Source organism: Bombus bifarius, unplaced genomic scaffold (genome assembly GCF_011952205.1).
Source record: "Bombus bifarius isolate JDL3187 unplaced genomic scaffold, Bbif_JDL3187 scf7180000007968, whole genome shotgun sequence".
Taxonomy (NCBI): domain Eukaryota; kingdom Metazoa; phylum Arthropoda; class Insecta; order Hymenoptera; family Apidae; genus Bombus; species Bombus bifarius.
The window spans coordinates 211,153-234,016 of NW_022884354.1; the positions used below are offsets into that span (position 1 = coordinate 211,153).

General features: G+C 32.4%; 5 protein-coding genes across 11 annotated transcripts; 4 read left to right on the top strand and 1 right to left on the bottom strand.

Annotated features, from left to right (window-relative positions):
* The first annotated feature begins 391 nt into the window (after nt 1-391).
* LOC117210187 (serine protease snake-like) lies at nt 392-5,109 on the top strand. Its single transcript, XM_033452957.1, has 6 exons — nt 392-578; nt 1,657-1,920; nt 2,025-2,289; nt 2,631-2,896; nt 3,055-3,209; nt 4,890-5,109. Exons 1-6 carry the CDS (start codon nt 497-499, stop codon nt 5,058-5,060), a joined length of 1,203 nt encoding a protein of 400 aa, XP_033308848.1. The 5' UTR covers nt 392-496; the 3' UTR covers nt 5,061-5,109.
* Nucleotides 5,110-6,321: 1,212 nt separating this feature from the next.
* LOC117210206 lies at nt 6,322-8,554 on the top strand. The gene is made up of 4 exons (XM_033453002.1): nt 6,322-6,608; nt 6,902-7,046; nt 7,116-7,362; nt 7,432-8,554. The coding sequence occupies exons 1-4, from the start codon at nt 6,590-6,592 to the stop codon at nt 8,083-8,085; spliced, it is 1,065 nt and encodes a 354-aa protein (XP_033308893.1). The 5' UTR covers nt 6,322-6,589; the 3' UTR covers nt 8,086-8,554.
* On the bottom strand, nt 8,291-11,291 carry LOC117210192 (interleukin enhancer-binding factor 2). 3 transcript variants are annotated; one of them, XM_033452988.1, is made up of 4 exons: nt 11,173-11,291; nt 9,613-9,919; nt 8,971-9,535; nt 8,291-8,826 (listed from the first exon to the last, which is right to left on the bottom strand). In XM_033452988.1, exons 2-4 carry the CDS (start codon nt 9,910-9,912, stop codon nt 8,540-8,542), a joined length of 1,152 nt encoding a protein of 383 aa, XP_033308879.1. In that variant the 5' UTR covers nt 9,913-9,919; nt 11,173-11,291; the 3' UTR covers nt 8,291-8,539. The 3 variants fall into 3 exon arrangements, with proteins under 3 accessions (XP_033308879.1, XP_033308861.1, XP_033308869.1); XM_033452970.1 differs by lacking the exon at nt 11,173-11,291 and adding an exon at nt 10,974-11,090; XM_033452978.1 differs by lacking the exon at nt 11,173-11,291 and adding an exon at nt 10,207-10,356.
* On the top strand, nt 10,840-19,612 carry LOC117210150. Of its 4 annotated transcripts, none has more exons than XM_033452884.1 (10): nt 10,840-11,073; nt 11,136-11,647; nt 11,735-11,802; nt 11,879-12,107; nt 12,178-12,303; nt 12,405-14,188; nt 14,255-17,281; nt 17,365-17,491; nt 18,975-19,120; nt 19,197-19,426. In XM_033452884.1, the coding sequence occupies exons 1-10, from the start codon at nt 11,012-11,014 to the stop codon at nt 19,398-19,400; spliced, it is 6,285 nt and encodes a 2,094-aa protein (XP_033308775.1). In that variant the 5' UTR covers nt 10,840-11,011; the 3' UTR covers nt 19,401-19,426. The 4 variants fall into 4 exon arrangements, with proteins under 4 accessions (XP_033308775.1, XP_033308783.1, XP_033308800.1 ...); XM_033452892.1 differs by having other exon boundaries at nt 11,738-11,802; XM_033452909.1 differs by lacking the exon at nt 18,975-19,120 and having other exon boundaries at nt 19,197-19,612.
* Nucleotides 19,481-22,780, top strand: LOC117210168 (ralA-binding protein 1). 2 transcript variants are annotated; one of them, XM_033452922.1, is made up of 9 exons: nt 19,481-19,645; nt 19,850-19,988; nt 20,550-20,800; nt 20,897-21,158; nt 21,236-21,416; nt 21,495-21,809; nt 21,895-22,249; nt 22,315-22,568; nt 22,633-22,780. In XM_033452922.1, exons 1-9 carry the CDS (start codon nt 19,561-19,563, stop codon nt 22,732-22,734), a joined length of 1,944 nt encoding a protein of 647 aa, XP_033308813.1. In that variant the 5' UTR covers nt 19,481-19,560; the 3' UTR covers nt 22,735-22,780. The 2 variants fall into 2 exon arrangements, with proteins under 2 accessions (XP_033308813.1, XP_033308820.1); XM_033452929.1 differs by lacking the exon at nt 19,481-19,645 and having other exon boundaries at nt 19,851-19,988; nt 20,531-20,800.
* The last annotated feature ends 84 nt before the right edge of the window (nt 22,781-22,864 follow it).

The window sequence follows — 22,864 nt, forward strand, 5'->3', positions numbered from 1 at the left end:
TAAGTTAGATCAACAAGGATCTTCTAAATTGATAGGAAAACTCTAGATATTAACAGAAGCAATATTTCAGTAGCAAATATATATAAATAGACAATTTTTAATAGACAATTCAACATTCTGACGATTCCACAAAGTAGAAGCGAGTAGAATTTTCTAAAATTCACATACCGTTACCGTTTATAAATCGTGCAACGGGTTCGGATATTTTTACTACGAACTGAAAATATTCCTAGTATCGTTGATCATCTTATATTAAAACGAAATTGATCGAATACGAAGATTTTAGTTTACCTCGTTTAACCAGTTTGTGGACTTTTCAGTATGCATTCGAGAAGGATTATGGATCGTTTGCTCGTCCCACTACCAACTATGATAGAGATATGGAGGGGCATACAAAAACGACGGACAAAGGAAAACCCGAAGCAGTCATCGAATGGAGACAAGCGTAGAATTCGAAGGCTACGAAGTAGAATAAGATTGTGCGCAAAGTACGACGATGCGATTATCAGCGCGAACATCGATAATATTTTTCTCAGTTCTTTTGTGTTGTTCGATATCCTGTAATGCACAGTACGAAGGTAAAAAGATGCTTTCTCTCAGACAGCAAAACGAAAGATTATTAAGATTAGATCGATAAAAATAAAAGGATATAACAATAAAAGCTTATTACACAGCGATTCACGAAAATATTCAAATATTTACCATAGAAAACTTATGAACGTATTATGCGAGTTATGCGAAACTTTTTGAGATTTCATTGTGATCAGATTTGAGACCAATCTGAAAAATATAAGAAAAGTATATAAAAAAGATATCCTCGTAAGTAAGTCTTTATTCAAACATTTTAAACATAATTGTGATAAAGATGATTTCGTTAAATAATGTGCAAATTATGCAGTAACCTGTATAAAGTTTAATATAAAACATGCAATAATTATTCTATAATTTCTATATGCATTCTCAGGTTCATTTCAATTTTTACCAATATAATCATAATAATTATATCACATTACAGTTCTAATGAAGTGATAAATATTCGTAACATGTCTCTATATATATTTTCGTGAACCGCTGTATGCTATTTCTATATATCGCGCTTCAGTGATATTTATAATATAACATTTGAACGTAAAACATTTAAGAAATGTTTAAACCGACTTATTGTTATCTTTTTGTTGTGACTGGAAGCTTAAACATCATTAACACAATGCTAGAACAGTCGTATAATTCAGAAGATTTTAACGACGATAAAGAGCCTCGAATATTAATTAAAAGCGGAAGAAGGTTCTGTCAGGTCACGAGTATAAATATACTTGTACATTTATTTGAGAAACTGTTTTAGCTGCGTATAATTACGAATAAAGATTATGAGAAAGTAAGAAGAATATGGAATAACATTTTTACGTAGCTTAGTTCTTGAGAAAATCAAGTTTGATTATTTTTAATTAACTTAGTAACATATGGAAAACTTTATTCTATATTTTCCTCTTATTTTTTCATAAGGAAGCATCTCATGCTCTCTTGTACATTGTTGTTAGACCGAGCCCTGTAGGTAAATACAGATAATGTTGTATATGTAGTTAAAGTCATTAAATTTTCTCGGACACAAACAGGATGTTTTCGTCTTTTTTATCTAACATTCATAATTATTTTCAGGCGATTCATGCACTATCGATGGTACTCCAGGTATTTGTGTAGTCCTCTCTCCAGCGAATTGTCCATCGGTTTATCAAGATTTATTGAAAGGGAAACCTCCATCTAGTTTATGTGGATACAAAAATTTTCATCCGGTCGTGTGTTGTCCAAAAAACACGCCTACGACTACTTCTCCAAATACAATCACAAGCACAATTAAAAACACAACCCCGACTACAACAGATCGAGGATCAGTCGTTACTAAAGGAGCCAAGGCCAAAGCAAGTAGGTGTTCTTCCCTAAAATTTGTTCAATTTTATTAAGGAATTAAATTTCTCATTTTCAAGAAACTTAGTTTCTTCGACTCTTTTAAAACTCGTGTGTTTTAGTGTGTGAAAAATACGCCAAATCAGTGTATCAGCTCGTACCTTCGCCAACTTTAACAATTGACAACCCACTAATCAACATATCTGTATGCGCGATTAAAACTCGTAAGCTGATCGTCGGTGGTACAAAGGCTGAACCAAAGGAATTCCCGCATATGGCTGCGATTGGATTTGATACCGACGATGGTATCGATTGGCAATGCGGAGGCACGCTAATTTCGGAAAGATTCGTTCTAACCGCTGCACATTGTACCTACAGTATGTACGGGTAGGAATTTCAAATTGTATTCAAGTCATCCAAGCTTCGACACCTTAAAATTCAATCTTGAACTTTCGCATGGAATAATCGAACTTGTTGTATCTCATGAGATATCGTTAGTCTTTAATATAGTAACGGAAGAATGACGGTATATCATGTACTTTAGACCCAGCAAGAAAAAGTATTAAAAACGAGAATAATGCGAATATCATTACGATAGAGTTATTTACGGTAGAATAAGTCAGCGAGAAGATAATATATAAGAACTAATAAAATAAACAACAAAATAACTCCCAGGAATAAAATAATATGTGCATGCCATTTAATTATTAAGATGTAATTCTTTATAGAGGTAGAGCACGCTGGGTACGATTAGGTGACTTAAACCTCGAGAGAACGGATGATGACGCGAGACCGCAAAATTACCTTATTATTGAAAGGATAAAACATAATAAGTACCAGAGTCGATTCGCATATCATGATATCGCGCTACTAAAATTAGAAAAAGACGTGGAATTTAACGCGTGGATAAGACCCAGTTGCTTACCATACTCTTTGCCGGATATTGGTACCGATGGTAAAGCAACTGCATCCGGATGGGGAAGAGTTGATTTTCGTAAGTACGATAGATCAAGGAATCTTTATTTACTTCAACTTTTTAATAGTGTAATTTAAGAAAGCCTCCATTCTGAATTCTTAGCCGTTTTATTACACCGTTAAAGGTTTAATAAAATAACGTTCGATCTTTAATTTCAATCTTTAATTTTTTCCTAGTTGAGGACCCATCAAAAGATTTATTGAAAGTTACCATTAATTTGATAGCTCAACCGGTATGCAACAGATCATTCGTGTACGAAAGTAAATTCATACGTGGTATTGTGGATGAGTGGCAAATTTGTGCCGGTGAAGTCGGAAAAGACACCTGTCAGGTAAAGATATATTAAAATTATATTTCAGAAATTTATATCTATACCGCGGATATTTATACAAATTCAAATTTTTATTTGTATCGTTAACGAAGTAAAACTTAAATAGAACCTTAAATAGATTCCTTCATCCTTTAAAAATATTTATATTTTTGATATTTCCTATATTCTTGCATATTATGTATTGCATGATATTCTATTCCATATATTTGAGTATATTTAAATTTTTCATAAATGCATAAACATTCGCAATCTATGTATTTACAACGAATCACACGAGTATTCGTATCCTCATAATTATCGAATTCGACGATTTATTTAGACAGGTAACATTTTTATTATTTTTCTTGCGGATTACAAAGGATATGACGTCTTTGGTTTGTTTTTGCCACTATATATTCCTATCTTATATTCGCAATTAGTCATTATCATATTACATATCATATTTCCGCTCCCTATTCATGATTTAACACAAAACAGCCATCTTTTATTACCTACATTATACCATATCCTTAATACTAATTAATGACTATCTACATATATTGCCTAAATCTAAACTTGTTAACTTAATCTATAATAAACTACTATCCTACTATGCCTTCTAACCCAATTAAATCTTTAAAATTTAATATTAACAGAACAAATTAACCACTAATTAATATTAATCTGTCTCTTCTTCGTCACGTTCCTCTCCTTTTTCTCTTGTATATTCTAACAGCTCCATCCATTTTTCTCCCTCTTCTTCTTCTCCTAGAATCCTTCTAACGTGAGCTACGATATAGGTAACATCGGCAGCATCAGTTGATCGGTAACATTGGCAACATCAGTTGGTCGATAACATTGGCAACAACAGTTGGTCGATAACTTTGGCAACATCAGTTGGTCGATAACTTTGGCAACGTCAGTTGGTCGATAACATTGGCTACATCAGTTGGTTGATAACATTCTCTTTCTTCCGCTTTCTTTCAACCCGCACAACCTACAATTTTTATCCTCCTTGCTCATTCAATATTTGCTTTCTTTCATTTCATTACCAAATCTAAACTTGGCCAGCCTTCTCATCCTTTTTTCGCTCCACCCTTGTACCAACCTGTAACCTGTAACCACCCTTGAAACCTCCTCTCCTTTTATCCATCTATACTATTTATTATATCTTAATTTCTCTATCCTTTGCCATCTCTTTTTTAGACTTCTCCATTCGCCCTTTCTAATACCTCGTAATATCCTGTCTTCTCTTCGTCATCTACTGTGGTACTCTACATCTCTTGTTAACATACAATAAATCCTCTCATTTCCTTTTTCCATCCTCCCCTTATTTTGGTCCCAACAACTTTTCCTCTATTTTCTTTCTAACATTCTTTTGGAAGCTCACCACCTTCTTCCTATCTTTGCTTAATTTGCCCTCCACGCTGCCTTCCCTACTCGTGTCCTCATCAGATCCGCCTGGAGCTCTTTAATCACATATCTTGGCGTCCGTCAGTCCACCCCCAACGTTCATCACAAAAATCTTTTATGCATTCTTTCAATCTCTCTTTTCTCTTAATTCGATGATTTATTTAAATTTCCATTTGTGTAATAATAACTTACTATTTTTCGATAAACGATATATCAATTAAAAAGGCCTAATAATTACACTATATATATACTTCACATTCTTCATAAAAATATTTATTCTATGTATAGGGTGACAGTGGGGGCCCTCTCGTCATCTTCAACAATGATTACGATTGCATGTACAGCGTAATCGGTATAACAAGCATTGGAAAACCTTGTGGTCTCTCTGATCCCGGTATATATACTCGCGTTTATCATTATATTTCGTGGATAGAGAGCAAAGTTTGGCCAGACTCGTGACACAGAAATACAATGAATATAATAATACTTTTATGTTAAATTGTCTCTATATTTTATCCTTTTATTTCATGATTTATGCTTTACACCCAAATTTTGGGCCAAAGGTTCCCTCCTGTTCCCGAGAAAAAATCGATTTAAAACATTTTTCGAAAAAGTCACGTATGAGAGGAGCCAATTGACAGATTTCCCTTACACATCATGTTCTTCTTATACAAACCTTCGATTTTGGGCCCAAAATTTCTGCCGGTTCCCAACAAATAAGTTTTCAAAATATTCTCGGAAAAAAATCATGTCAGGAGAACGTTTGACGAATACTTAAGTATTACAAGGAAACTTGTAAGGAGAAAAGACCCGAAACCGCTCCAACAAGCTTCTCCTGGTACTACACTTTTCTGAACAAATTTTATGATTGAATTCCTGGGCAACCAGAAGGAATTTTCAGCCCAAAATTGAGAATTTGTATTATAGCCCAAAAATATGCCAAATAACATGAATATTAGAAAATTTTCAAACATGGATTTATATTTCTTTTTCCATATGATCTTCGTATCATTTTATCTTAGGAATTTAGAATGCAATATGAAAGGCGACATTATTCGTGGATCTTGATAATTATATACATAAGTAATATAAATGATAAATAATATTTATTTTATATGCAACACAATAGTGGCGAGTCACTAATTATTCGTAACGACATGATCAACATGTACAATTTAATCAGAATGACAAATTTCAAGAAGCTTTGGATTGGCATTACTTCCATACATTAGCGTTTGTAATTATATATCACAGATAAAGGATATAGGGTAACCAAACTTTTAATAAATACATTTTATACATTTTTAATTCTATATTTTAGTTTTACGAATTTAATAAATTTTGTTATACATACATATGAAGGCCGCAGGCGGTAAGACGTATTTCTTATTTTTTACACAGAATAGTTTTAAAATTTAGTACGTCGCCAATCAATCTCGTATTGCTAAAACTGTCTGTATATTTATGTTGTATATATATATTTATTGATTATATATTAAAATTAAAAAATCAATAAAAGTATATTTATTGTGTTTTTCTCTTGTGATCTTTGTATTGGAAGCGAAAATTTTAAAGAATATTCGGCATCGATCTTTAGACGCGCAAGCGCCAACCGGCAGATTTACCTAGTTTTCGTGACACCGTGTACGCGTGCGGTCGAAACCGAGGTGATCATCTATTTTCGTTTTCATCCAGAATTCCGAAGCTGCCGAGGTAAGGATCGTTGTTTTACAAATTCGCGACATAATGCAGCTGTTGCATAACATAAATGAAAGAACCAACACTTAACGTGAACGTATGTACTATCAAGGTTAAAAACCAATTGCACTGTGTTACTCCCAGTCTGAACGTAAATGACACCAGTACCACCTGTACCAGAGAAAAATATTCGTCAATTAAGAATTCGTGATTTACATTTGTCGACACATATACAAACACAAAACACATAAAAATGTTTAAGATATGTAAATTTCGTTCTGTATCGTTAGATGGATGATATTCAATTAGGTATGTCGTATTAATATGTTTCTGATTCATATATATAATTACATATATTCAGTTGAAGTATTAAACATATCGCACATGTATTTCAGAAGTAACGCAACTCAACAAATTTTTTAGGAAAGCGAGTAACTGTTTGTAGGCTTATAGAAAAATAATTAGCCCTTGTAATTCATCTTTAACGTGTGTTCTTCTAACATAGGGCTGGATTATTTGGAGTTACGACGCTTAGGAAATACATATGCGATATATTAAAAAGTAATTGTATAAGCGAAAGAGATATTATGTACGTAGCACAGATTCAATGTCTGCCATTCTCGACGCATGTGGAAATGATACTGGATCCCCCTCGATATCAAAGGCTGAGGATAATCTATCCAACAGCGATGGACCACTGATTAAAGGCTGCATTCGTCAAAATAGTTGCAGTAGCGTTCACATAAGGTATAAATGAACATTTCATATTGATAATCGAATTCGTAACACTTATAACAACAATGATAATACTTTTAGTTCCGAAAACATTAATCGAACAACAATCGTGTCATCCTATACCATGTCGGCATCCAACGAGAAGTTGATAAAACGACGGTATTGTTTGTGGACCTTAACTTTTATCCTAGCGATAATTGGACTTTGTAACCTTTTTCTCAACATCACCGTAATCGCTGTCCTACGAATCAGTCAAGGAATGGAAGCAATGGAAGTGATACCTGACGAGAATCTTGTAAAGTTTTATGGGAAAACCGACTTGGACAGGGTCAGATATTCTAGTATACCAGAAATATTCTTGTAAAATTGTAATTAACGATATGTATTGCATTCGTAGGTATGCTTACAATCAGGTGTTTGTCAGAGTTACGGAGACGAGCCGATGGAAATATCCGGTAACGAAGCTGGTGTGCAAATACGCGTGAATGTGAATAACCATCGAACAGACGATGAAACGCTTGCTAAAGTAACGATTTTGTCGAACGGTACCACTATGTCAAAAGTAGAATCTTTCGAAGTGAAAGACCCCAGAACCGGCACTATTTATTTCACTACCGATTTCCCCAATTTCGGATTACCTGCAGGAGTGAAGAAAATCGATGTAAAAATCGCAGAAACGCACAGAATCACGTCACCAGTTAACGAAAGTCTTACCGTAAATTCGGATGATCAAATTTCTATGCAAGGCGCAGAAGGCGCTAGCATGGAAAGCAAAGATATCGTCTGGAGCGCGGATACAGATATTTTTTTGAGAAGCGTCAACGGAAGCATTATCCTTGATGCCAAAGATGGTGTCTCTATCGATGTAGAAAACATACCAGTTGCACCACTGTTTCTACAAAATCCATCTGGTCATGAACAATATAAAGTTTGCATTTGCATGCCACAAGGGAAACTCTTCAAAGTAGCAGTTCGTGCTGGTGTGAGCAGTCGATCAGTAAATTGTGCTCGTATCAATCGAACTCCGGAAAACGATCCTTGCTTGCGATAGGATCGGAGCACCTAGCTTTTATTGCGATCTTTTTAACATATCTAACACTGCCAAGTGTACGAAATTGAAAAGGCAATAGCTAATTTGCTATTTAAATTATCAAATATTAGTGAAATATTTGAAATAAATTAAGAAAAATATGTTTCCATATGAATCAATTTAGAAAACATTGTAGGGACTTAGATCATGCATTATACTAATAATAGATAGATATAATTCGGATTTTATTTGAAATGTCATATACAAGTCCATACATTTTCATCACGTAAAATTATCGGCACTAGTCGTTAATAAAAAATCATACATTCTTGAAATTCGTATGCAATACTGAATACATTAACTTTTGTATCAGATGATCAAGATCATGAATACATCATTATAGGAAATAGTACACAACTTTTGCCCTATAGTAGCAAGGACATTAAATGAAAACACAACTACAATGAATAAAAAACTAAGCACTCTCTGTTATCATCTCTTCATTACATTCTTCCATATCTTCTTGCTGCTCTTGTTCTGTAGGAGGTTCATATGCTTTGTCTAAAGGACTAGCAACTACACCACCTGCCCATACACTCATCTCTACAGCAAGTTTATTAGTGCCCTCAAGTAATGGCCTGTAGCCTCCATGAGCTAACACACGTAATAATGTCTGGGCTGTAAGACATACCAAATCTTGTTGTTCTAATGTCATAGCTGTATGTACACGTATATTGCCACCCTCGCATGGATCGGAAATACCTTAATGAAACCATGATAAAATGTTATATATAGAGTTTATAGAATATTATTTCATTAATATATAGTGAAAATACTTGTAAATATGATGTAAGTCAGAAGGCAAAAGACAAGAATTATGATAAGTAATAATACAATGAATGTTACCAGCAGAGCCTGGAAGAAAGAGTCCAGAAGCAAGTAATTGAAGTACTCTTTTATATGCCTGATTTATTGGTAATGCTTGTCTACTAGGATTATTCATTATAGCATTGTGTGCCAATAAATCTAACATCCAAGGAGATAATGGCTCTAGACCTTCAAATCTACTTCTCAAATCTCTAAGTAATCTTATTAGAACTTTTATACTGGAATGGTGAGCATTCTCTTCAAACCACCGAGAATGTCTGATTGCAGCAAGATGGCCTTGACATATCTTTACATCTAAATGCTGGTCTGACTCTAATTTTCTCAAGTTCTGATGTAGAGTAGTAATCAATACACGCACTGTGGCTTCATTATTAGCAATATCAAAGCCACGCTCTGTGTGAGTCAGTCTGAAAATTTCTTTGGGATTAACACTCTTCAAGTCATTATTAACTTTTGTACCAAGTGCTTCAACTGCTGTCTTAGTAGGTAATGTTTTAAGAATCACAACAATATCAGCTACATTATGACCCTTGATCATTGTTCCCTTTTTAAAGCTACCTACTTGTCTCACTTCTTCCAATTGCTATAAAACATTACTTTCATTGAATAAATAAAAATTACAAAATATGTAGTTAGATTATACAAAGAATTCATATTTACACAAGCTTCAAAACTGCCTGGAGCAACTATTAAATTATCCAGTACAGTCTGTAGTTTAGTCACTAGATTTAAAATGGAAGTTTGTTCCTTTGGTGTAGGGCACATATCTGTATTCTTTTTTAACAGTGCCATTTGAAAATCTGACTCATCTGGTGCGGGTTTAACACGAGGAAATGCAGCTTCGCACAAAGTATAATCAAATGGATGGCGTGGAAGGAATTGTTTCCTAGGAAACCCCATTCCACGTCCCATACCACCTCTACCTCCTCTAATCATTCCACCTCGACCACCTCGTACCATATTATGTCTAAACATAGGAATAAAACCATTCAAAAGTATTCCAGAAACATTTATTACAATATATTAACATTTTGAAAAATGTCGATTTATCGATAAGAAGTTGTTTAAGTCATTTATGGATCTACAAGTCGAATGGCTAAATTAGTGTAACATAAATTAGTAACATAAATGAATTAATATAATAATTAAAATAAAAGAAATAACCTAACCACTTTTTCGTAATATAAACTAAATTCTAACTCAGCAATAATTATCTAAAGTTTGGGTTTTTATGATAGAATGTGTTACACTTACCAAAAAATAGAAATATAAGTTTAAAATAATGTTATTTTATACTTTTATCAGTAAAATTTCAATTTTTCAATTACATTAACATACGACACTTAGAGTAGCCGCAAACCAAGCAACATTGAATATATTGAAATCTTCATTATAAACTTAGTATACCAAGATACTCTACTCTAATGTTATACGAGCAATATCTTTGGCGCCATCTAACTAAAATGTTTCTGTACATTTCTTTGAATAATAGCAGATAATAACAAATAAATAAATAGAAAGTTATAAAATATTACTTTGTAAGAAATATATAAAAACAATATTTGAAAATGCTAGATGGAAATTACACATAAAATGTATAGTTAAGTTGGTTTCAAGACAATGGTGATAATTGCTTAATATATCTCATTTTTTACACAATTTATATTTCTTCTCGTATCTCCTATCTTTTTTGTGTAACATTATTGAATAATTATTAAATGTAATTTTAGTAATTGTGAAATATCTTTTATTTGCATTAATTAATAGGCAACCAAAACTTTTTATAGTGTATGCAATGTGTGAAATAAATTTAAAAAATTCCATACACAAATTTATACCAAGAAACGATTATAACAAAATTTTAATTATATATACTATATGTAATTTGTAACTGTAGACATGTTCATTCCAAATCAAATATCACACATCAGATCAACACCAAACATCCATCATACATCCCACAAATTTACAAGTATAATAGTAACACGACTCAAATGTAACTGAGAAAATAAGTAATATACTCTTTAATTATTATTGTCCTTTGCTTCATTTGGCCAGAATGTCCAAAATTTCCCTGAGGTCAAAAACAACCAGCTCACGACTAAGATTAAATCGTAGAAGGTATACATGAAACATTCCTAATAAATATTACAATAATACAATATCAACTTTTTATTATACAGAAAGCAACATGCAAAGAAACTCATTTTGAAACCTTACGACTTTTGTTGTTCAGTTGATAATGTTGATCCATTAACGCAATATGACAGGCTAAGATCGCTTTATAGATCACCATTGATGTCTCTACAAACAATAACTGAAAGCCCAACTTTGAAACTGCGAACAGAATTTACTAACTATATGGAACGTAAATTGAGAAGGAAAAGCCTTAAAAACAAGCAATTTGATATAGGAGATCATAGACACAAAAATAAGAAAAATTTGCAGATTTCAGAAAGACTAAGGAAGTTATATAAAGCAAAGAAATTACATAAACAACATAAATTAGAAGATACTGATGATGATTTTGAATTTGAAGATTTACATGATAAAAAAGTTACGTCTCTTCTTCAAAAACCATTGCAATGGTATTTAGAAGATGAAATTATTGGAGCAAAAGATATTTTATGGGAACAAAAACAAAGAGCACACAATGAAAAAATGAATAAAAATGTTGAAATTGGAAAGCAAAAAAGTAAATATTTTAATTTTAATTTATTTAATAATCTTATAATTTCATTAGTGTAATAAAATCTTAAGATATTATGATTTCCCTTTCTAGCAGAAAATATGTTAAAACAACAAACAGACAAGTATCCACGATGGTATCAAGATTTTTCTATTAACCAAGTATGATATTCATCTTTCATTGATCAACTATAGTATTAAACCACGATTAAAATATAAAATACTTCCAAATCTATAGATTAAAAATTTAAGGATGTTACAATGTATAATGCAGAAAGATTGTGAAGAAATGGTAACAGGACGTACTCAAAGAACTCTTATATCAATTGGAATTATATCTACATTTTTTACACTTACGTCAGATGTTATTAAAAAATTGCAAGAATCTTGTAACTGCAATGTAATCGAATTTTTAAGAGAAATTTATAAGATATTAACTGGAAATTATTTTGAAGAGGAAGGATACAGTATGCTGTATTTTCATACTCTAAATCTTTTTATTACATCTTTACTTTAAATTTTATTTTTAAATTTTAGAAAACTTTTATGATTGTAATGAAAGAATAATTTTATCAGCGATTGCATTCCTGACTTTACCAGAAGCTATTATAGAGCTTCACAAACGTTTACCCCCTGTAACAATGTCAGAATTTCCACCAAAACGTAACTTTTTCTATATTATATAAATTTATGTATTATTATATTTTAACATGTTACTATGTAATGTTATTAATTTATTATACTATTACATATCATTTATATAGCTATTCCACCAACATTATCAATAAGGCAGAAGATGAAATCACCTTATAAAGAAAAACTTTTTATACGAACAGATTGGGCAACTTTTTACAATCGCTTACAAGATTGGCAAGAGCAACATCGATTAATACCAATTCCGAATATAATATTACCTCCTAAAAATTGCCTTTTAAATAATTATTCCAGTGCAAAAGTTAATGCTTATTACGAAGGAAACAAACACGGTAAAGTACAAAACGTTTCGGAAAATTATCAGTTAATTCAGATTAAAAATAATCCTTCTGTTCAAACAAAGCAACCACATAATATTTCTACCAAAACAAATCAGGAAAGAGATACCTCCATTAGTACAAAACAGAAAAAATATACTTTTATTGATACGAAACAAAAGGATGATGTACCAGTCAGAATTAAGAGGAATAATCCATCTGATAATTCTCCATACTCTTTTGAATTAAATCAAGATCAACATAATTCTGTAGTGAACGAACTTACAGAAAATAATGAAAATGAAAAATTTAAGAGCATAATAGGTAACGCAATCAGTACAAAACGGAGAATACCGTATACCTCACAAATATCTACTGGCCTTAATGTTCCATCCTTATATGGTGAAAATAGATTATTTGATTTTACAATCAATGGAATTAGCGAAAAACCAGGGCCTATAGAATATAAAATATGTGGAGTTTTACAACCACCTCAATCAAATAAAAAATCTTGGCTTGGCGAGAAACATGCACATTACATAATATCTGGTGCTTCAGATGAACCACCAACTTGCCCTGTAACGTATGAAATGACTGGTGTTGCAAATGTAACACCCACTAACAGCAACGAGAGATTCTTTGCAGTATTGAAACTTGGAGATGGACCTAAAAAGATTTATCCAAGTGGAAGGCAGAATTTATCTCGTCATTGGCAAGAATGGTTGCAAAATGTGGATGAAGAATTTCGGAAAATAGAAAGAGAGGCAAACAAAATGATAAAAAATATAGAAGCTATAACGAAATTAGTATTTCCAGGACCAACATGTGACAGTTGTTGTTCCTGTAGACAAACTAGAAAATCATACTTAAAAGCAAAAGAAACGAAAGCGCCTTATTTTGTGATAGATACTATAACCGAAGACGACAATAAAAAAAAATATATTGTAGGATCAATGGCAATGCATTCTCCTGCACTAACACCTCCAGAATCAACCGTGAATTTATTAGAAGTTATAGCTTCGGAAGATGTCCTTACTGACAACCTTATAATAAGTGGTGTCACAAATGAAACAGGTGAAACACAGTATTTTATTACTGGTTCTCAGAAAGAAGTAATACGCATGCCAGCACGAGTTATAGAACGTCCACCACCTAGACCGCTTAGGAATGTTCCACCTTGTATATGTGCAATTCAACAAATATTTACTAAAGGCTTGTTTCCAAATGTAAGCCATGATAATATACCATGGACAAAAGAGGAAGGTTTGTGTTTTGGAAAAAAGTTTAGACCCCAAGAATCTCCTGCATATTCCTGTAAAAAGTATCCAGGTAATAAGTCATGTAGAAGAAGTCCATTTACACATGACATAAATAGATTAAAAAGAAGAGTTGAAATGGCAAAACAAAAGCAAGGTGATGAAGCTACAGGGAAGAAGAAAATGTATAGTATCGCAGATTTTCAACCATGTGGGGATGAACATGGTATGAATATTTGCGGAGGACCTTGGAATGCTTTGCATACTCTAACATCAGAAGAACTAAAAGAACAGGAAAGATTACGGAAAGAAATATTAAGAGTAGGTTTTATTTTTGTAAACTTATTATGAAAATTACAATAATATAATATAAAATTCATTATTCAGGGTCCTTCATGTGGAAAAAGACCTGGACAAGCTGTCTGTGAAGGTCCTTTTGGAGAACGAATACCATTAAAACCACAGCAAATATTTATAGAAGAAGAAATTCCAGGAGAAGATATTGAAGAAGAAGAAGAAGAAGAAGTAGAAGGAGAGGAATTAATAAAGCCTCCTCCAGTTGAGGTAAAAGGAAAAGAAAAGGAACGCGACAAGAAGTGTCACATGAGTCCAGAAGCTATAGAAGCTAGAAGACAAAGGGTAGTAGAGAAAAAGGTTAAAAAATTCGTTCCTGATCCGAGCTATCCTGGTTACGATGATCCGTGGAATATATTTCGTACAGCACCATCGGAAAAAGAATCTGAAACTGATTTTAAAAAGTTATTAAAACTTAGTTCTCCAAAACCACCAGGTACGGCTGTACAATCTAAAACATTGATGGACGGAATTGGAAAATCTGCACTACATGAAGATATTTCTAAATCAGAGATAAGAAAAGATCACCCAATTGTAAAAGAGTCAAAAAAAATATCTCCTACACATTCTGCACGAAATACGTCAGAACAAATTTCGAAAAAACGAAATCGAGAAAAATTAAAAAGCGAAGAAAAAATAAGTGAAAAAGGATTTATAAAATCTGATAAGAAAGGATTTAAAAAAAGCCAGGAAAGAATGATTGAGACAAAATCAAAAAAACTGGATAAAAATGTGATTAGAAAAAGCGAGGAAAGTAAAAAGAAATACAATCAAGTAACGAAACGCGATACAACAAAGGATAAGGTACAAGATCAAAGTACTCCAAAATTAGTAAAAGATAAACACGATCAAAAGTTGAATATGAAATCTATAGGAAATCCTTCACTTCCTAAATATTTGGAAAAACTAAGCGATGGATCAAATCCGAAAAAATCTAATATTGGTAAAGAAACATCTGCCATTAAGTCTCAACAAAACATGCGTAATGTAAGTGAGGTTGATAAACGACATAAGAAAAGAATGAGTTCAAAGAAATCAAATCACAGATCTATTACATCATCAAACATAAAAAAGAAAACGATAAGTAAACAGTTGAGTACGAGAAAATCGGTAAGACGAGATAAAAAGAAAGATGTGATTAATCAAGATGTAGATCCTGAAACAATTCATAGGAACAAGATAAATGAATTGAAAAATATGATGAAATCTTCCGAACTGTATCCATATAATATAAAACCAGCAGAGATCCCAGATGATCCTCCAGCAAAATGTCAACTAGAATACGAAGATTCAGAAACTACGATTGACACTGTACAAGTTGAAGAAGATGCAGATATACAATTACCAATCAAAGGTCCTTGTGGTTGGAGGACAAAGTCAGAACAGCAATTACCAACAAAGAAAACTTTGATATATCTGACTGATCCAGATTATCCTCCAGAAACAGTACCGGTAAGGTCAGGTGGAAAACCATGTGTTTGTCGGGACAATAGGGCAAAAAAGAAAATATTATTATATAATATCGGAGGACTCATAGGTGGAAAGAAAAATGGCGAAGAAAAGAAGTTATTAAGAAAGAAGAAAAACGAAGACAAAAAGATGCAAGTTATTGATGGGGTCATTTATTATACTCCACCACCAAGTCCTCGTAGAAGCAATGAATATGTACCCGAATATGATCTTTATGAATCTCCATATGATACGTGTCTTACGCAACGTAAAGACCGAAGTCTTAAATTTCTCGATCAATATGGTAGACCGAAAATATCTGAAGTTTCAAAAAATAGAGAATCTTGCGGTTGTAACGAATACGTAGAAACGTATGGTATTCAAACTATAAATGAAAATGAAGGAAAAGCTCAATTGTTGAAAGAACTTGAATCCAAAGACAAGTTAATAACCGCGAAACCACCGAAAGACCGCTGGAATCTGGCGCTTAAAGATGTAGGCTTGATAGATTATTTCACACGATGCAGAGACAGTTTGCCTTGTTGGCTGAGATGTGCCAAATTTAATAAAGTTGGCTGTCCTATATCATATAGAGAACTTAAAATAAAACGACCAGTATGTGAATGTAAGTATGAAAGAAAAATACTCGAACATAAGGAGGAAAAAGTGAAATGGAAGCAGCGTCAAAAACGATTAAAGTCTTTGAAAAAGCAACCATATGTGAACATAGCTGACATTTCGAAACTATTGATACCAAATACAAAATTAATGATATCAGACGTAAAAAGAATTCCAAGAGAAGATGAATACATAGACGATATTAAATATTGTATAACTGGAGTTGCCGAAAACTATGACCATTTACCACCTAAACAAATAGTAGGTGGTATCCATATGGTTACACCTATTCAGACACCTGAACCAAGCGAACATGAGATATCATGTGTTTGTTTGCATCGACATTGGTCGCCTATGAAGATTACTCCTGGTCCATTACCAAAACCTGAAGAAATTTTACTTGCTGAAAAGAAATACAGACAAGAAGCTGTGAAAGAAGCGTTCCGCCAAATTTATGCTCCTCAATCAACATATCACATACATGATGATCATAGTTGCAAAGAAAAATGTGGTAGATATCTTGAAATGGAAAATGACAAAAATACAGGAAAAGACAAACAAGTTGTGCAGGATAACAGTCGTTATATAGCATCTTATTTACAAAAACCTACTAGTATCAAAGGCAAATTAACAAATTCCGCTCGACATATTAAATCAAATATTGATGATCTTCAAATTAAAACAGAGATTAAAAATTTACCAATGCAGAAATTCTCTGAAACTAAAGCAAGAAGTTCGCATAAAGAAAATAAAGATACAAATGTGGCAGGGCAAAAGACTTTTGAAAATAAAGTAAAGAGTTCACGTAAAGAAGATAGAGACTTCAAGATTGAAAGAAGAGATCAGAAATATGTAAATGTTCCTCAGAAACAAACTAGAGGCGATATTCAAAATGATCCTATTGAATTAAATGTAGAGAATATAGATATTTGGGATAAAGAAACTGAAGAAGATTCTGATGATTCTAAATGTTATTTAATGGCTATAGTGAAGGTAAAATATATAATTTTATTTTTTATACTTTGTATTTATTTGGATGATATATTATAATTTTTCAAATTTTTAAATGCGGTCAGATCGAATTAAAAAAAATGGCGGCAGAAGGATTTCTGTTTGCAAAACTACCCAAGTGTTTTTTAATGCCACAGTTGCAATATTGGTTGATGTATAGAAAAGGGCTCAGTTTTAGTGATGCGGCTAAAAGTAAGTAAAGTATTTTCACGTAATGTGTCATATGCATATTATATTATAACAACTAATAGTTTACAACTCATAACAACTTGGCAACTCTGTCTCAACTGAACTCTCCCAACTCAACTTTCTCAACTCAACTCTCGACTCGCAACTAACTAACTCCTCACAACTCGAGTCTCAATTAACGAATCCTCACAACTCGACTCTTAATTAACGACTGCCAATTAATTTGTCTTTCTCCCTTAAGCATCCCTTTGTCGTCTTCTCATACCTTCACCACATATTCGTACATAACGCGATCATGGTCACTACACATTCTTTCGCGTAACTATTGGATTGAAGGACCGACGACACCGACGATGGGCCGCTTGGTCCATCGAAGTTTCCTGACCCTTTCGGCCTGTCGGCACTTAGGCTTTCTCGCAACATTGTCTATAGTTCACCCGATGTTTCTTAGGCAATCTGTCCACGATACTACGATAATATATAAATCTTTATAGGAGAATATTACTAGTAGTAATAGTAATACATTATTGATTTAAGTGGTGTATTACTGCATTCTGATAATTGTACTATTAAACCTTTGCACTCGAGGACTTTTCGGTCGGGCGTAGCTGCTACTCCGGATGATTTAGCGTATACGTGACGCATGTCTTACAGCTAGCGTAAAATGATTAATTTTATATACAAATTAACTTACAAAAACATTATATTCTAATAATTTATCTATATTTACATTTTTGAAAATATGATTTGGTAATATTAATTTCTGTATTTTTTTTGTATGATAATTTATAAAGCACTCAGCAAGATGCATTCTTGAATATAATTCATCTCAATCAAGATCAAGTTCTGAATCATGTTCATCTTTATTTGAGCTAATTTTACTTCCGAAAACCATTTTTTTAGGGTTTCTAAACTATAATACTTTTGTCATGATCATCGAATCCGAACTAACGTTGCAGACGTTGTCAGAACCATAGTTTCGGAGAGATATGGGATTAAATATTTTATCTTCATTTTAAATTCTAACACTTTACATTTCTTAACAAAGAACATAAAGAGCTAAGGAACCAATTTACAAACCAATATTGCACTCTCATCAATTTGAGATTTTGAAATCTAGTATAAACAGGAACTGTCGTCTCTCGCTCGCCACTGGACTTGCAGCACGGAACGCTGTGGTGACCGAGAGTCGCCTCTCGTGTGCAAAGGGTTAAGAGCTTAGTAGTGGTCAGTAATAACCTGGGAATAAACTACTTACTGGTCTTATTAGTAAATGACTGGGTAGTACTGGAACTATATATAACTATATATTGAGATCAAATCATTACTGGAGAAGAACTCACAACCAGCAGTTTTTGGTACTTCTTTAGTATTATACCTTTCAATAATTTGCACTAGTTTTTTTCTGTAAGAGATATTTCTTGTAAATGTCTGGAACCATAGCTTCAAAGCAAAGAATAAAAATTTCCTGTTATAATGTTTTTAGACAAATCAATACGCAACAGTATTAAAATGTGGAACACGCTAGATATGGGAGCCGCTAAATCTAAAATTACTGTACCATCGTTGAAAATGACAAAAATTCAACTTAGAAAATTAACTTATAATGATGCGCAAGAAATAAAAACAAAGGTTCCCTTTAACACAGTATAGATACAAAAAAGTGTTTAATTTCATTATCTATATCAAATATTTTATTCGTTTATAGATCGCACTGAAAAAAGCTATATTCTATAGTCGAGTTCGTAAAGAACGCGTTTTATATTCACGATCGATGTGGAATTCGATGGAGTATGGAAAATTTCCATCGGTATCGTTCAAGCAAGCGTATTTTACTTATATGGCTAGCAAAGAAGGCGATGGTTACGTTTTTAAACCGTGGCTACCTTCAGAAGTACACGAAATGAATTAAAGAAAATAAAATAAAAATATTCGCAGAAATTCATATTTAAATAATCGATCTGAATGGTCGAGTAATTTTTGGACAATCGAGAAGAAGAGCTCGAACGAAATAATCGATACTTACGATGCTTAGATTTTTAAGTCTGTTATAGCATCGTAAGTACTAGAGGATGGATTTCGAAAGTCCAGATGTAGAAAAAGAATTTCCTGGGTTATACGCTTCGGAATCAGCGAAAAAAAGTAACGAAAGCGATTGTACGTATTACCGTTTATCAAATTATCTAATTTCCTTCGCATGACAGTTATTTTAACAGATAGGTTATGCATCTGTCATAAAGCTCGCTAGTCAAACAGCGAATATTTTTTCTGAACAAATATGTTTTAATTAAGTGCTTAAAAATACTGTATTTATATTTCGAATAATTAGTTGTCATCTGTACATATGTATATATTTTCCAGTTAGTGACGAAGGTGGACATGAAAAACATTCTAAAAAAGAACTTCTTAGCGGTAAACGAAAAGAAAAGAAAGATCGAAAGGATCGAGGATATGCCACCTTAGAGGGTGAAAGTTCCCCTGATGAAGATCAGGAAACAAAGTAATGTTTTTCTACGAAGTTCTTTACAAATTATAGACATTAATTGATTTATGTTAATCTTACTTCCATGTTGTTTTGTTTATTTAACTACAAATGCTCATTAAGCCATTGATTTCATATTTACATAGCGTTCCCTGTAATGAAAGATATTGGGGTATAAATTAGTATCATCAAGTTATTTTAATTTTCACATATTGTTGGCACTGATATCTTAATTAAGCATCATATTAATCTAAAATTAGTTGTATTGATTGGACTGTTTATGTGTCTGCTTAGTTACCATTTTAAATATAATCATCCTGAAATGGAAAACAGACTTGTCACAAATATTTACGATTTGATATTGTTGATTATTTTAATCTTTATTTCTATAGTAAATATATACTTTATTGTGAAAGTATTAGTCCTATACATACAAAGAAGTGATGGGTAGATTATAAATTCAAAGGAAAAATAAAAAAATTAAATATTAGATTTTATAATGCATAAAGTAAATGTACCTTTTCATATATTATATACAGCTACTTTATTACTTGAATTAGCATATGCTTTAACTCACAGAAGTCCTTCAAAGTCAAAAAAAACCAAAGCTTTCAAATTTCCATCAAAGAAAGAAAAACGTGAAAAATCCAGAGAAAAAGAGGGTAAAGAGAAGGATGGTGAAAAGGAAAAAGACAAAAAGAAAAAGGACAAGGATGAGAAAGATATAGAGAAAGAGAAACGTAAAGAGAAAGAAAAGGATAAAGCAAAGCAAAAATTAAAAGATCGTAAAAAAGGAAAGCACACAGGGGAGGATGGCTTGGATATTGGGGGTAAGACATGTATATGTATTCTTTGAAATTATTTGATAGTAACTTTAATTAACTTTAACTGATGGTAATTTCACTAATCTTTGATCATCAATGTAGAGGAGCAACCAATATTTGGTGTTAGCCTGCATTTAGCAGTGGAAAGAAGTCGTTGTCATGATGGTGTTGAACTACCTTTAATTGTAAGAGACTGCATTGATTTTATAGAAGAACATGGAATGAATGTGGAGGGTTTGTATAAAGTACCAGGAGTGAAATCAAAAGTTCAATATTTAAAAAAATTATACAACCATAGAGAACCAGTAAATTTATCTGAATTTGAACCTACAGTAGCCACAAGCTTATTGATATTGTTCCTTAGGTTTGTATTTCACAATATTAGATGTAAACGAATATCTGAAAATAAAAAAATGTAAAACTAAAATTTTGATAATACAGGGAGCTACCAGAGCCTGTTCTAGAGAGTAGTGAAATGATATCAAGGTTTGAACAAGCAGCGTCTACAAAAGATGTTGCTCAAAGGGAAGCACAACTAATACACTTAACTCAACAGCTTCCTAAGTGTAATAAAGTTCTTCTCGCATGGGTCATATTACACTTAGATCATGTTACAGCACGAGTATGTTGAAAACAAAAAAACAAAAAAGTTAGGGCATAAAATCTATATGTATCTATTTTACATAAAACTGCATTACAGGAAAAAACAACTAAAATGAATGCTCAAACCATCTCAATGACTTTAAGTCCTGTATTACAAATGAGTCATAGGCTATTATTAGCTTTGTTATTTCATTGCAAAGCTCTTTTTCCAAACGTACAATTAATAAAATATGTGCCGCCACTTTCGTCCGGTAGCGTTAATCTTCCAGATTCTGTAGAAAGTATAGCAGCTGAATTATCTAAACAAGAATCGTTACTCTCGCAAATACATATGCAAATGAACGCAGGTTTTGTTACAAAATCGCGCGAGGAACAATTATGGGAAGTACAACGTATGATAACGCAGTTAAAGGTCTGATTTTAATATTCTTTAATTTAAACAAGTGTATATGAAGAAATGATTGCATCACATATAAATTTTTATTTATTCGTTTTAGAGGAAATATAAAACGGTGCAAAAAATGGAAGGTGCAGCGCAAAAAAGTTTAGATGAAGAGGTAAAATCAAATGACGAAACTGTAGTAGAATTAAATGTACAAAAAACAAAAGCAGAAGAGGAAGACGTAGAACATGTGAAATCAGAAGTTCAAGCAACATCTACTTTAGCATTAAAAAAGAATAATAAGGCACATATTTCAGAAGACAATAAAGAACCAACAAGTACAAATATTACTCAAAATGAACGAAATGTTTATACACATGACAAGGATATTGTTGACTCTGGCGAGGCATCTACACTTGCATCACAGTTTAATGAACAGGAAAATACTTCATCTAGAATAAATGAAAATGGTACAGACGATGATTAAAATTAGTTTAGAATGTGTATAATTTATTATTTTAATTATATTATTCAGTTTCAGCAGTAGAGCCTGAGCCTGAAAATGCTATTGACAAATTAAGAGAGAGTTTAATTTATGAAGAATTATTAAATATGCAAGCATTACTAAAATCGCGAATAAATCAAGAAAGAAATGAAATTAAACGTTTAATGGAAATGTTAACAGAACGTGGTCCAGAAAAGAAAAAACCAAAGGAAAGAATACATTCGCCGAATGAAGCAGAGATGACAGCTATGATTCAATTAGTCAAAGAAAATCAGTTACTCGAGGTAATTATGAGAAATTTGTAATTTACTCTCTCGGTTTTAAATTAGTAATCTATTCATATTTTAGAAAAAGATGACTACTTTAATTCGCAGTATCATAGAAGAAAAGGATGCCTGTATAGAACTTCGTGTTCAATTAGCAGTTCATCAATTAGCAGCTAAAACCTGACCATTAATTATAAAATAATATTTTTAATTCATCAAAGGAAACATTACACAGATTTTAAAAATATGTAACATGATGTTTTGCACAGAATGAACATATATAGTTTATAAGATGTTACTACAACCATGTTTTC

What these genes read in the sequence shown, in the direction of transcription:
- LOC117210206 (XM_033453002.1), top strand. An exon ending in TGCAGTAGCGTTCACATAAG is followed by an intron (nt 7,047 to 7,115) that starts GTATAAATGAAC and finishes TAATACTTTTAG; the next exon opens with TTCCGAAAACATTAATCGAA. An exon ending in GGAAAACCGACTTGGACAGG is followed by an intron (nt 7,363 to 7,431) that starts GTCAGATATTCT and finishes TTGCATTCGTAG; the next exon opens with GTATGCTTACAATCAGGTGT.
- LOC117210168 (XM_033452922.1), top strand. Translation starts at nt 19,561, where the DNA reads ATGGATTTCGAAAGTCCAGATGTAGAAAAAGAATTTCCTGGGTTATAC. An exon ending in TTATTGATATTGTTCCTTAG is followed by an intron (nt 21,159 to 21,235) that starts GTTTGTATTTCA and finishes TTGATAATACAG; the next exon opens with GGAGCTACCAGAGCCTGTTC. An exon ending in ATCTAGAATAAATGAAAATG is followed by an intron (nt 22,250 to 22,314) that starts GTACAGACGATG and finishes TATATTATTCAG; the next exon opens with TTTCAGCAGTAGAGCCTGAG.
- LOC117210187 (XM_033452957.1), top strand. Translation starts at nt 497, where the DNA reads ATGCGATTATCAGCGCGAACATCGATAATATTTTTCTCAGTTCTTTTG. An exon ending in TGTACCTACAGTATGTACGG is followed by an intron (nt 2,290 to 2,630) that starts GTAGGAATTTCA and finishes AATTCTTTATAG; the next exon opens with AGGTAGAGCACGCTGGGTAC. An exon ending in ATGGGGAAGAGTTGATTTTC is followed by an intron (nt 2,897 to 3,054) that starts GTAAGTACGATA and finishes ATTTTTTCCTAG; the next exon opens with TTGAGGACCCATCAAAAGAT.
- LOC117210192 (XM_033452970.1), bottom strand. Translation starts at nt 11,002, where the DNA reads ATGAAGCAAAGGACAATAATAATTAAAGA. An exon ending in AGGACAATAATAATTAAAGA is followed by an intron (nt 9,920 to 10,973) that starts GTATATTACTTA and finishes TCCTATGTTTAG; the next exon opens with ACATAATATGGTACGAGGTG. An exon ending in CAGGCAGTTTTGAAGCTTGT is followed by an intron (nt 9,536 to 9,612) that starts GTAAATATGAAT and finishes AATGTTTTATAG; the next exon opens with CAATTGGAAGAAGTGAGACA.
- LOC117210150 (XM_033452884.1), top strand. Translation starts at nt 11,012, where the DNA reads ATGTCCAAAATTTCCCTGAGGTCAAAAACAACCAGCTCACGACTAAGA. An exon ending in TTTTGAAGAGGAAGGATACA is followed by an intron (nt 12,108 to 12,177) that starts GTATGCTGTATT and finishes TTTAAATTTTAG; the next exon opens with AAAACTTTTATGATTGTAAT. An exon ending in TTTTAGTGATGCGGCTAAAA is followed by an intron (nt 17,492 to 18,974) that starts GTAAGTAAAGTA and finishes TAATGTTTTTAG; the next exon opens with ACAAATCAATACGCAACAGT.